Raw genomic sequence first — 14,303 nt, 5'->3', positions numbered from 1 at the left:
TATTCCACTGACATCCGCAGTGCCATTCACTTACATTAAAGTCCGCAAATCATCCGCAAAAAAATAGGATGATTTGCGGACACACGGAGCGGCCGTGTGAAAGGGCCCTTAATTGTAATGAGATTACTTCACTAGTTACTGCATTTGAAAAGTAACTTCACTACTTATTACTTTACTTTGCTCTTTCTTAATTGACCGTGTAGAAGAAGATACATGACACTCTTTCTGCATAGAGTTTATTGTATAAACACAGGCTTTGGGAAACATGAGAACAAAACCTGAAAAAACAGAATAAAACATAAAGTGCAACAAAAAGTCATAAACTTCATCCCTCTGTATTCTTCGAAATAACGATTGTATCGCACGGCTTAGGAAAGCGTGATCCTATAGTCTAGTAAAGTAGTGTAGTTACCAATATTAGTATTGTAACTAGTTACTTTACTTAGTTACCAAAAAAAGTAATGTAGTTACTGTAATCAGTTACTTTGTAACTAGTTACCCCCAACACTGCCAGTGACATTACTACAGTAATCAGTGCTATAAATATGCACTGTTACTGTAAAAATGACACTGGCAGGGAAGGGGTTAACTTTACTGGTGATAAAGGGGTTAAGTGTGCCCCAAGGGGCGTGATTCTAACTGTGGAGGGGCGTGGCTTGTGAAGTAATCACAGAGACATGCGATCCTACATAGCAGGATCACATAGCCTTTGTGCTTACTTTAGGGAGAATGACAGACGGCTGTGTTTACATCAGCCGTCTGTCCTTCTCTCACTGCTGCAGGAGATCGCGAGTGGCCGGTGGCCATCGGAGCCCCCGGTCACACACACTGACTCGCCAGCCTCACACGCACTGACTCACCAGCCGACGAGCGGGGGCGGGAGCGCGCCTCCGGCGGGGCGATCGCCCCCCTAGCTCCTCCCAGGCTAGCGCCGTACATGTACGGCACTTTGCTTGGGAGTGCCAGACTGCGCCGTACAACTGCGGCGGGCGGTCGGCAAGTAGTTAATGGCGCCATTACGTAACTGCGTCCACCCAGCCACGCTTTCCCGAGCCTGGCAGGTGCTGGAACGGCGCATGGGCAGTTATGATGTCGGCCCGCAACCATTTTTTTTACGGGCACGGGCAGCCGATTAACGGGCGCTTGCTGGGACAATATAAATTACCCGGGACAGGCTCCTTTTTGCCGGGACTGTCCCTGCAAAAACGGGACAGTTGGTAAGTATGCCATGGGCAGCCGTTGACCCGTATGGTGGGCTGTGTCTTGTATACATCCGGAATTTTACACCCAACATATTTTCAGCTTCTTGCTATCCGTGTGCATGAGGCCTAACATGCGTTGTGGCGTACCGTGACACAATAAACATGGAAGGTTTGTTTTTTTGGAGTGTTGTCAGTCCATTTGGACGGTAATACGAGTGTAGTGGTGGGAATGGGCTCCAAATAATGTTATATGTATTGAATCCCTACACACGCTGAATGCACCTGACAGGAATCTGCAGTCCTGCTGGCTGTGACCATCGCACGCTGAGCTCTACAGTCAGTCAGGACTATCACACAGGATTTATTTCATTAAAGATGGAATTCTCAGAGATTATCACCAACAGTTCTTTGTGAAGTCCTGTCATCACTATATTTACTATGACTCTGTCAGTCCTCCCATCCCCTCCTTCCCCGCTGCAGTCCTCATACTGCAATTCTCTAGCACAAAGCCAGCCTGCTATATATACAGCACTGCGCTACTGGCGCCTACCACTTCACTTCTGCCGGGGGGGACCCAGCTCATCCGCGCCCTCGTGTGGACACTCGTTGCAGGTTCCTCCCATCGCCGGCTGGCGACACCACGTTCACGCCCCCCCCCTTTGTTGCCAAGCGACGGCTTCGTGCAGTGCTGGCGTCTTTTCCCGTCGTGCACCGGGCGCAAGATGGCGGCTTGGTGCTGTGTGATGAAGATGAGAAGGAGGAGGACAGGTGAAGAGGAGATGTGAGAGGAATGGAGGAATCGTCTGTCTTCCTTCTGTGCCTGACGGCCAGCAGCGGGGTGCCCCTATACTGTCGCAGCAAGAGCAGCAGACAGGTAACCCCACAGAGGGGGCAGGACTACAAATCCCAGCAGGCTTTGGGGTCCCAAATGACAGCATGACCTGGTGTTCTCCGCAGAGGATCTATAGCAGTACAGCCAGAGAGGATCTTTTTGGAGGAGCTGAGAGCCTTCGCAGGGAAGGCCACTAATTTCAGCATGCATTGCTAGCCTCTGCAGGGGGGGGAAACCTCAAATCCCAGTATGACCGGGGAGCCTCCGCAGGGGGGACCTCAAATCCCAGTATGACCGGGGAGCCTCCGCAGGGGGGACCTCAAATCCCAGTATGACCGGGGAGCCTCCGCAGGGGGGACCTCAAATCCCAGTATGACCGGGGAGCCTCCGCAGGGGGGACCTCAAATCCCAGTATGACCGGGGAGCCTCCGCAGGGGGGACCTCAAATCCCAGTATGACAGGGGAGCCTCCGCAGGGGCGAAACCTCAAATCCCAGTATGACAGGGGAGCCTCCGCAGGGGGGACCTCAAATCCCAGTATGACCGGGGAGCCTCCGCAGGGGGGACCTCAAATCCCAGTATGACCGGGGAGCCTCCGCAGGGGGGACCTCAAATCCCAGTATGACTGGGGAGCCTCCGCAGGGGGGACCTCAAATCCCAGTATGACCGGGGAGCCTCCGCAGGGGGGACCTCAAATCCCAGTATGACTGGGGAGCCTCCGCAGGGGGGACCTCAAATCCCAGTATGACTGGGGAGCCTCCGCAGGGGGGACCTCAAATCCCAGTATGACTGGGGAGCCTCCGCAGGGGGGAAACCTCAAATCCCAGTATGACCGGGGAGCCTCCGCAAGGTGGACCTCAAATCCCAGTATGACAGGGGAGCCTCCGCAGGGGCGAAACCTCAAATCCCAGTATGACAGGGGAGCCTCCGCAGGGGGGACCTCAAATCCCAGTATGACCGGGGAGCCTCCGCAGGGGGGACCTCAAATCCCAGTATGACCGGGGAGCCTCCGCAGGGGGGACCTCAAATCCCAGTATGACCGGGGAGCCTCCGCAGGGGGGACCTCAAATCCCAGTATGACTGGGGAGCCTCCGCAGGGGGGAAACCTCAAATCCCAGTATGACCGGGGAGCCTCCGCAAGGTGGACCTCAAATCCTAGTATGACAGGGGAGCCTCCGCAGGGGCGAAACCTCAAATCCCAGTATGACAGGGGAGCCTCCGCGGGGGGGACCTCAAAGCCCAGTATGACTGGGGAGCCTCCACAGGGGGGGGGGGACCTCAAATCTCAGCATGTCCAGAGAGCCTCCGCAGGGGAGACCTCAAATCCCAGTATGTCCAGGGAGCTTTCAGAGGGGGGACCTCAAATCCCAGCATGTCCAGGGAGCCTTGGCAGGGGGGACCTTAAATCCCAGCATGTCCAGGGAGCCTCCAGAGGGGAGATCTCAAATCCCAGCATGCCCAGAGAGCTTCTGTAGGGGGCCTCAAAGTCTAGAAGCTTCAAATCCTAGCATGTCCAGGTAGCCTCTGCCGGGGGAAGCCTCAAATCCCAGCGTGCCAAGGAAGCCTCTGCAGGGGAAACCTCAAATGCCAGTATGACCGGGGAGCCTCCGCAGGGGGGAAACCTCAAAATCCAGTATGACCGGGGAGCCTCCGCAGGGGGGTCTCAAATCCCAGCATAACTGGGGAGCCTCCGCGGGGGGGAATTCAAATCCCAGCCAGTATGACCGGGGAGCCCCCCGCAGGGGGGGGTCCTAAGATCCCAGTATGATCGGGGAGCCTCCGCAGGGGGGGACGTCAAATCCCAGTATGACTGGGGAGCCTCCGCAGGGGGGACGTCAAATCCCAGTATGACTGGGGAGCCTCCGCAGGGGGGACCTCAAATCCCAGTATGACCGGGGAGCCTCTGCAGGGGGGACCTCAAATCCCAGTATGACCGGGGAGCCTCCGCAGGGGGGACCTCAAATCCCAGTATGACCGGGGAGCCTCCGCAGGGGGGACCTCAAATCCCAGTATGACTGGGGAGCCTCCGCAGGGGGGAAACCTCAAATCCCAGTATGACCGGGGAGCCTCCGCAAGGTGGACCTCAAATCCCAGTATGACAGGGGAGCCTCCGCAGGGGCGAAACCTCAAATCCCAGTATGACAGGGGAGCCTCCGCGGGGGGGACCTCAAATCCCAGTATGACTGGGGAGCCTCCACAGGGGGGGGGGACCTCAAATCTCAGCATGTCCAGAGAGCCTCCGCAGGGGAGACCTCAAATCCCAGTATGTCCAGGGAGCTTTCAGAGGGGGGACCTCGAATCCCAGCATGTCCAGGGAGCCTTGGCAGGGGGGACCTTAAATCCCAGCATGTCCAGGGAGCCTCCAGAGGGGAGATCTCAAATCCCAGCATGCCCAGAGAGCTTCTGTAGGGGGCCTCAAAGTCTAGAAGCTTCAAATCCTAGCATGTCCAGGTAGCCTCTGCCGGGGGAAGCCTCAAATCCCAGCGTGCCAAGGAAGCCTCTGCAGGGGAAACCTCAAATGCCAGTATGACCGGGGAGCCTCCGCAGGGGGGAAACCTCAAAATCCAGTATGACCGGGGAGCCTCCGCAGGGGGGTCTCAAATCCCAGCATAACTGGGGAGCCTCCGCGGGGGGGAATTCAAATCCCAGCCAGTATGACCGGGGAGCCCCCGCAGGGGGGGGTCCTAAGATCCCAGTATGATCGGGGAGCCTCCGCAGGGGGGGACCTCAAAACCCTGTATGACTGGGGAGCCTCCACAGGGGGGACGTCAAATCCCAGTATGACTGGGGAGCCTCCGCAGGGGGGACCTCAAATCCCAGTATGACCGGGGAGCCTCTGCAGGGGGGACCTCAAATCCCAGTATGACCGGGGAGCCTCCGCAGGGGGGAAACCTCAAATCCCAGCATGACCGGGGAGCCTCCGCAGGGGGGAAACCTCAAATCCCAGCATGACCGGGGAGCCTCCGCAGGGGGGAAACCTCAAATCCCAGCATGACTGGGGAGCCTCCGCAGGGGGGAAAACTCAAATCCCAGCATGACTGGGGAGCCTCCGCAGGGGGGAAACCTCAAATCCCAGCATGACTGGGGAGCCTTCGCAGGGGGGACCTCATATCCCAGTATGACCGGGGAGCCTCTGCAGGGGGGACCTCAAATCCCAGTATGACCGGGGAGCCTCTGCAGGGGGGACCTCAAATCCCAGTATGACCGGGGAGCCTCCGCAGGGGGGAAACCTCAAATCCCAGCATGACTGGGGAGCCTCCGCAGGGGGGACCTCAAATCCCAGCATGACCGGGGAGCCTCGGGGGGGGGGGGGGGGCTCAAATCCCAGCATGACCGGGGAGCCTCTGCAGGGGGGGCTCAAATCCCAGCATGACCGGGGAGCCTCTGCAGGGGGGGCTCAGATCCCAGCATGACTGGGGAGCCTCTGCAGGGGGGGGCTCAAATCCCAGCATGACTGGGGAGCCTCCGCAGGGGGGACCTCAAATCCCAGCATGATTGGGGAGCCTCTGTTGGGGGGACCTCAAATCTCAGCATGACCGGGGAGCCTCCACATGGGAAACATCAAATCCCAGCATTACCTGCGAGCCTCCGCAGGGGAGACCTCAAATTCCAGTATGTCCAGGGAGCTTTCAGAGGGAGGACCTCAAATCCAAGCATGTCCAGGGAGCCTCTGGAGGGGAGATCTCAAATCCCAGCATGCCCAGAGAGCTTCTGTAGGGGAGGCCTTAAAGTCCAGGAGCCTCAAATCCCAGCATGACCAGATAGCCTCTGCTGAGGGGGAGCTCAAATCTTAGTGTGCTCTGGAACACTCCGCAGGGGATGCCTAAATCCCAGCATGACCTGGGAGCCTCCACAGGGGAGATCTCAAATCCCAGCATGACCTGGGAGCCTCCACAGGGGAGATCTCAAATCCCAGCATGACCTGGGAGATCTCAGATCCCAGCATGACTGGGGAGCCTTCACAGAAGAGGCTTCAAATCTCAGCATGCTCAGAGAACTTCTGCAAGGTAGGCCTCAAAGTCTAGGAGCCTCAAATCCTAGCATGGACAGGTAGCCTCTGCCGCGGGAGCCTCAAATTCCAGCATGCCGAGGGATCCTCTGCAGAAGGAGGCCTCTAATCCCAGCATGGTCTGGGAGCATTAGCAGGGGGGACCTCAAATCCCAGCATGTTCTGGAACACTCTGCAGGAGATACCTAAATCCCAGCATGCTCAAGGAACCTCCGCTGGTGGAAGCCTCTAATCCCAGCATGCCCTTGAACACTTTGTACGAGAGTCCTTGTATCCCAGCTTGCCCAGGGAGCTTCCCCAGCGGAGTCCTCCAATCCTAGCATGTCCCTGGATTTTTGATGGATGGCTGTGATCAGTGGCTGACATTCTGTGCTTTTATTCAGTAGAGTCTGCTGGACAGTTCTGCTATACATTCATGGCTACTGATGTGACCAGGAACTTAGAACAGGTGAGGAAATGAAGCTGACATAGGACATCCTGCTGCTGTATATCGTACGTCAGTGGCAGCAAAAGGGTTAAAGCAGGGCTCGACAAACTTGCTTTGAATCTAGGAGCCAGCTAAAAAATGGAGTTGGGGCCATTTTTTTTACTTTTACCCTCTTCTTCGTGCCCAGGCCAATGTTCAGGTTCCAGTGCTGTCGCACTTTCAAAGACAATTGTGCTGTCATGCAACACTGTACCATATGAAATTGTTATCAATTTTCTTCTCACAAATAAAGCTTTCTTTTGGTGGTATTAATTCACCACTGGGGCTTTTTATTTTATTTTTTAAAATACATGAAAAACAAATTAAAAAATTCCCTTTCTCTTTTATTCATTGACGGACACAGCTCCTGATATTTATAACCATTGGGTTATACTGCCCCCAACAGGAGTAGGACACTAGGCAGAAAATAATTCTACCGACACCCATGGGCAGTCCCAGAGGGTATACTCCCTCTCTCTGCTATAGCCAGTCAGTTTTTTTTCTGCCTGGTCAGGAGTAACGACCTACCGTATTTCCTTGCTTGGATCTTTGGTCCTGGCAACATTTTTTTGAATAGAATATTTTTTTTTTCTCCTGGATTTTTCCTGTGAGATCTAATATCAACTGCCGGAGTGGACGACGGGCTGGATAATCTAGATCCAGCCCCAGTCTGGCCAGCGAGCGCGCGCAGACTTCAGCTCTGCGCTAGGTCGGCCGCGCCATAGCCCCACTGGATGGGGGCTGGCCTGCGAGTTAAACGCCTCACGAGGTCGCATATGACTGGGTCTCGGCCTGAGTTGAAACGTTCCTCCTGGCTGACAGACCCACCATTTCGATAGAGAGGGGTTCTGTCTGGAGCGGTGCCTGCCTAGTTCCTGGTTTGGTGAGTAGCTGTCCCGCCCGCCCCCCCTCTCCCCATGGAGGGTTTTGGGGTAGACGTGGGCTTCTCCTTGGGACGGTCAGACCCCCTAGTTCCCCTCCTTCCCACAGGCAACCCCCCTTGCCAAGTCCCTCATCCTGCTCCCCCTTCACACTGGGGCTGATTGGGTGGTCTGGCCACTTTCTTGGGATGGGAGCAGGGCCTTAACTGGCGAAGGGGACTGGGGGGGGGGGGTGTGCCGCCAGCGTCTGGACGATCTATTGTGTGGAGGGGGGTTTAGTACCTGGTGGGGGCTTCTGCCGGGGCCTCCCGTCCTGCCTGGATCTGTCCTTGAGGCCTGGTCTCCCTCCTGGGGCCCCTGTAAGCCTTGCGGTGCCATGCGGGGGCTGCCATTTTGTTGTAGCCTGTGTGCTTCTTTACATGGCGGCCATGTTTGTGTAGTCTGGTGGCCATTTTCTTGTGGTTTGCCAATGGAAATCTCGGCAGCAATGACAGTGGAGCCCTGTGGGTGGCGATTTCGGTGGTGGGAGCCCCTCCTCATCCTCTGGTGCTGAATCCTGGATAATTTTACTTCCTGATCGCCGCACGTGTAGTATTAGTAGTAGTAGTGTAGTATTCTCCTGGTGGCTGCAGGTGCCTGTTTCTGTGGGTGGTGAGTGTGGGGGGGGTCCTTTCCCTCCCTGCTGTGGATCGCTTGGTGCTTTGTGCCTGGCGACTGGGTGGTGCTGCCAGCGTGGTGGGGGTTGTCCCTTAGCAGTGTTTTTAAACTTTTTGTGGGGTCACCCTGGTGACTTATGGAGTCTTTGGAGCACATTTCCTCACCTGATCCCCTCTCTGAAGCTGCAGGGCCCTTCAGGTCCCAGCCATTCATCCATGCACTAAGGGCAGTCCTGGCGTCCCCTGTGTCCTAGGTGGAGGCGGCTTGCTGGCGAGGGGCTAACAAAAAGCGCCCCCCACCTTCCCGTCTCATCTGTCTCATCAGATCCTTAATCTGATTCAGCCACCGCGGATGTGGGTCACTCTGCTGGGTCTGCAAGCACGCGCCTGGAATCCTCTGATAGTGAGGATGATTGTATCTGTGCTTGAGGCCCTTAAAGATGGAGGACGCAGCTGAAGCTGTGTCGGAGGTGCAGGTGCCCTTTGGCACTCACAAGCCTTCCAAAGTGGCAAAGGTGTTTCCTTTCCCGCCTATTTTGACAGAATTGTCGCTAAAGAGTGGGGATTACCAAAGCGTCCCCGTGGGGTCCCTAAGTGCTTTACTAGGCGTTACCCCTATTAGGAGTCCCTTCTTAAGAAGTGGACTGTGCCACCGGTGGTGAACCATCCAATTTCCAATTCCAATTTTCCAGATTAAACAAGGCAAACATGATTTCGGTTGAAGAGTCCCCGGCCTTTAAGGATCCGGCTGACCAGAAGGTGAAGGCTTTGGCTCGCACTATGTACACTCTGGCTGGTTTGGCATTGAGGCCAGTATTCACCATTGCTCTAGTGTCGCAAACTCTAACCGAGTGGGCTAAGCTCCTACGCCATGACAGGGGGGGGGGGGGGGGGACACACTGAGGCCACGTGACGTCAATACCGCACATGCGCGCGGTAGCCGCCAGTCAAGGCACGCTGCTCTGAAGGAACGGCACAGGTTCATTGTCCTTCAGGAACGGCACAGGTTCCTTCAGAGTGCATGTGTCAGTGATGCAACTGGCCGCTAGCTCAGTAAATATCTCCTAAAGGGTACATGTTTAGGAGATATTTACACTACTGATAGGTAAGCCTTAACATAGGCTTACCTATAGGTAAAACTTAAAGATGGAGGTTTACTTCTTCTTTAAAGGTCTCACAAGGGGGAAAGAATACTTTTCTTCTGCAGGCTACAAAGGGCAAGGAACCTCGTCATAGACTGGGCCTTCCTTCTCAGCTCATACGTTTTTATATCCCTCGGGGTCGACTGACAAGGGCTCGAAGCCTTTCAAGGCTTCTTCTGGAGGATCCAAACGAACCTGGTCTGGCAAGCCAATATCGGGCTTCTCCAGACCCTCTTATATTATATTGCAGCTTACCAATCATTCGATGCAGTGGCTGCATCGAATGATGCTGTTACTTTTGGCGCCCCCCCAGTAACACACTTTCTGTATTAGAGTGCCCCCACTCTGGAGGAATGAGAACAGGAGGCACAGCGACAACAGCATTGTCAGTCTGGGAGGAGGGTAGTGTTGGTTGTATTATCAAATTTAGATACACTAACAAATTGAAGCCAAACTCTCGCTCACACGTTATAACCAGTTACAGCAAACTGTTTTTTCCTTTTGGGATAAAGGTTTTAAATGAATAAAAGCTGATCATTTTAATTACCCCTGCCAGTGTTAAGTGCTGTCTCATCTATGTAAATTGATACATTCTGCTAGAGAGTTCGCTGTGAAAAACAACTGGGAGGAGGTAAATATTTGTAGCAGATAGAAGCCTGGAGAATAGCTTTAACCACTTACCGACTGCTCACAGTATATTTACTGCGGCAGTCAGCCCCTCACAGGCAGAGTGATGTAGATCTACGTCGCTAGCCTGTGAGGGTCTAGGGAGCGAGCGCGCGCCCCCGCTCCCGCGTGGTCACGGACCCCCCCGCACGTGTGACCGGCGGACCCGATGTCCGCCGATCACTCTGCGATCGTCGCTGCAGAGGGAGAAAGTCAGGCGGCTAGTGTAAACAAGCCGCCTGTCATTCTCCCCTGTGTAGAAACACTGATCACACGGTTCTACTATGTAGGACCGTTGATCACTGTTTCTACAGCTCAAGCCACAGCCAATCACAGTTAGAATCACGCCCCTAGGGACACACACAGCCCCTCCCTCTCAAATAAAGTTAACCCCTTCACTACCAGTGTCATTTTGCAGTAACAGTGCATATGTATAGCACTGATTACTGCAGTAATGTCACTGGTAACCCCAAAAGTGTCAAAAATGTCAGTCAAGGGTCCGATCTGTCCGCCGCAATGTCGCAGTACCGCAAAAAAAACACAGATCGCCGCCGTTACGCGTTAAAAAAAAAAAACAAAAATGACAAAAATCTTTCCCTTTGTTAGTAAACGCGATAACTTTTGCGCAAACCAATCAAAATACGCTTTTTGCAATTTTTTTTTTTTTTTTACCAAACATATGTAGCATTAAACAAATTGACCGAAAATGTTAAAAAATTTTGATTTTTACATTTTTTTTTTGGGGGGAATTTCATATTAAAAAATGTGAAAAATATTGTTATTTTTGCAAAATTGTCGCTATTTTTTTGTTTATAGCGCATGATCAAAAAATCGCACAGGTGATCAAATACCACCAAAAGAAAGCTCTGTTTGTGGGGAAAAAAAGGACATCAAATTTGTTTAGGTACAGCGTCGCACGACCACGCAATTGTCCGTGAAAGTCACGCAGTGCCAAATCGCAAAATAGGCCCTGGTCAGGAAGGGGGTAAAATCTTCTGGGGCTTAAGTGGTTAAATAGACTCCCGCTTTTCACGCTGATATTTCTTTGTTTTCCAGCTGACTTTCTCTGTGATTGGATCATTGAATGGCGTGCACATGTTTGCAAATAACCAAGATGTATTGCTAACTTCTACACGTACAGAGAACAGCAGAGTGCTGTGGAAAACCTTCCATGACAGGTGAGTGGCAGGTGAAAGGGACATTTCTTGTAATGTCTAATTAGGAAATAAACATTCAACAGGCACTGGGACTTTAATGGGAGTTCATACAAAGTAGTGAGAGGCAAAAACATTTGGAGAGCTCACTGGCTCAGGTTAGGCTCACAACAGACAAGGCTACCCTCCAGTGGGTACCCAGCAGGATACCAGAAAAAAAACTTGCACACAAGAAAGGATTGCCAGACCAAAGGATCAAAGAGTCCTAATTTATTTAATTGTTTGTTATAAAAAAACAGCCAACACGTTTTGGGGGGTCTAAGGAACTCCCCCTTTATCAGAGCTTCAGTTAAAAGCTTTGGACTCAAAACAGAGTTTTCCGTTGTAAATCTGTGCAGGGAAGCTGATTGCGGAGTTGGCTTCCCTGCACATACTCACATAAGAAATCGCTATTTTGAGTCCATTTAAGGTTCTTATTCTAACAGCCATATATGAAGGGGGAGTTTCTTAGAATGGCTGTTTTTTAGTACAAACTAATAAATGATTTTGGACTTTTTTTTTTAAAATACTTGTCTTATGACATTTGTTTCATTGTTCTGGCTATTCTTCCCCTGTTAAAATACACCTTCAAGTGGAACTCCAGTGGAGTTCCACTCTAAGGTAATGTACATATCGGCTCTAAAAGGAGCGGTCAGCATGTTTTTCTGATGTTTGCACAGCTGCCCCCAGGTGCATGACTTGAAAGAATGCATTTGGCCAAATGGCCCAAATGAACTAAAGTTTCACAAACTTTGAGCAGTCAGGCTCTTTATTGCCGAATAGACGTTGAGTGCCGGTTCACATATGTGCGGCTGCGGAGATCGCATGTAATATCGGAGCGCACTGCTCCTTCATTACATGCGATTTCCTGTGCGGATGCAAATTCAGCCATACACTTTGTATGGCTGAAATTCGCACTGTACCCGCACCAAAGAAGCACAGGAGGCATTTTTTCAGCCACATCAGGATCGGATCGCACAGTGGTTCACACTTGTGCGATCCGATTCTGTGCGTAATGTCAGATAGCACTGCGATATGCGATCAAACTGGGGGTGTCGTTAACATTTAATTGACACCCCCTGCGTATCGCATATGGCAGTGTGAACTGCCAGATGTGCGGATGCGATGTGGGAACACGCTGCAAATTCGCAGCCTTCCCGCATCGCACAAGTGTGAACCGGCCCTCAATGAGGTTGATCTACTAAAACTGGAGAGTGCAAAATCTGGTACAGCTGTGCATAATATCCTATCCGCTTCTAACTTCGGCTTGTTCAATTAAGCTTTGACCAAAAGCTTTGACCAAAAAAAAAAAACTGGAAGCTGATTGGTTTCTTTCTAGAGCTGCACCAGATTTTGCACACTCCAGTTTTAGTAAATCAACCCATTGTCTTTTCTGCAATAAAAAAAAAACTGCCTTTCTGTTCACAGTTTATGTACACTGAGCTATGCAAGTCAGTTTACATTCCGGGACAGATGCTGTGTATCAAGATGACTAAACTCTTACACGTCTGCAGGAGTGAAGTCATCCCAATAAGTATGCCACCTTCGGCCTGGCACCCAGAAAAGGCTGGGTAGAAGATACTGGCAGGGGACCTTGCACTGTGTATGGAGAGGTAAGTATTGCAGACTTTAACTCGGCTTTAAAGATGAATTCCAGGTGTGAATATTTTTATAGTTCCATTGGTTTAGCTTGGACGAACGTAACTATGCAAATATCGAATCTATCTGATCCCTGTGGAAGCTCTAAATCACTGTGATTTCCACTAGCTTCTGAGTCCTGTGCAGAGTGGTTGCCCTGCTACATTGTGAACACATGAGAATACTTGTTCAGAGGGGTGTCATTTAGAGCAGTGGTCCTCAACTCCAGTCCTCGGGGCCCACCACCAGGCCAGGTTTGCAAGATAACTAAATTACATCACAGGTGATCTCATTTGCTGCTCAGTGATTGCAGTATTCTAGTCTGCATCTCCCCAAGGTAATACTTAAAATCTGGCCTGTTATGGCACTTTTCCACTGCAAGTACCGGCTCAGCTCTACTCGGCCCTGCTTGGCCTGGTTTGCTTTTCCACAGCTGGTACCGCATGGTATGGTTTTGGAACGGTTCGGTACGGTATGGTTTGCTTTTCCACTAAAGTAGTACTAAAGTTAAGTGAGTGTGATAACAACGATTCTCTGACCAATCAGTGGCTAGTAGTGACTGCATGCAAAGGATTGTGGGATATGGTACCGGGTACGGTACCTCTTGGAACCCCAATCGAGGTGGTACTGTTTTTGAGAGCCGTACCGTTCGGTTCCATGCAGTGGAAAAGCGCCGCCGTACCGCACCGAACCGTTCCTACACCGTACCATGCGGTACCAGCAGTGGAAAAGCACAAAAGCGAGCCGAACCGTTCGGTTCCATGCAGTGGAAAAGCCCCATTAGTGGGACCGGAGTTGAGGACCACTGATTTAGAGAACGCATCTCATTTTCTCAATGGGTTCAAAGTGTTCTCTGATTGGGCAAGGTGTAGTGGTAACATCACCTTGTCCAAGCAGAGAACATGTTGCATTCCTTGAGAAAATGAAAAGTGTTCCTTTGAATGGTGCCAAGCGATTGACCCCCCTATGTTCAAGAAACAGCAGGGCATCTGGCACAGATTGGTCCCATTTGGGGTGCCTGGACCTAGGAGGTCACTGTCTTTACACTTTACTTTCAATTTGATTCATCATTGAGAAGGGAACTACACCTAATCTTCTCTTAAACTGCTCCAAGTCACTGTTCATTCATGTTCTACATTTTTGTGACAAGTGTATCGCTGTGGTATTTTTATACTGTTATCTGTTCTGATTTGTTAGGAGCTGTAATCCTGCTTACTTGTTTGTATCTTGTTATTTCAAAACTAGAATAAAAACTTTTGAACATGAAAAAAAAAAAAAAAAATCAGCGGGGCAGCCACTCAGCATGGGACCCGAAAGCTAGTGGAGATCATTGTAGTAGCAGCGCCAATGATTTCCAGCTTCCAGGTGGACTGGCCAGGTATGGTAAATCTTGATGCGGTGTGAGGCCGTCTAACCGCTCGGGGCGGGAGAGTGTGCCGGGATGGCGTGGAGCTCCAGACTCAAGCGTCCATCTTGGGAGCTGCCGCGCATGCGCCTCCCTGGTAAATCTAACAATATACATACCTCATATTCATCTTTAAAATAATACTAAAGCCTTCATTTCCTTTTTTTTTTTTTTATATTTTTTTGCAAATTTTACTGCTAAGTTTAAGCCTTGC

At 51.7% G+C, this 14,303-nt stretch overlaps 1 protein-coding gene across 1 annotated transcript in view; it reads left to right on the top strand.

The window, feature by feature from the left end:
* The first annotated feature begins 1,877 nt into the window (after positions 1–1,877).
* FUZ (fuzzy planar cell polarity protein) overlaps positions 1,878–14,303 on the top strand; it is a 176,409-nt gene continuing 163,983 nt past the window's right edge. Inside the window, exons 1-2 of the mRNA XM_082273581.1 lie at positions 1,878–2,076; positions 10,910–11,031. Coding sequence (XP_082129707.1) covers positions 1,993–2,076; positions 10,910–11,031 — 206 coding nt within the window. The 5' untranslated portion in view covers positions 1,878–1,992. The remainder of the gene's footprint in view (positions 2,077–10,909; positions 11,032–14,303) is intronic.

The sequence above is a fragment of the Pelophylax lessonae genome, assembly GCF_965119305.1.
Source record: "Pelophylax lessonae genome assembly, chromosome: 12".
Taxonomy (NCBI): Eukaryota; Metazoa; Chordata; class Amphibia; order Anura; family Ranidae; genus Pelophylax; species Pelophylax lessonae.
The sequence above is the reverse complement of the archived record's forward strand: the minus strand, read 5'-3'. Positions and strand labels throughout refer to the sequence as shown.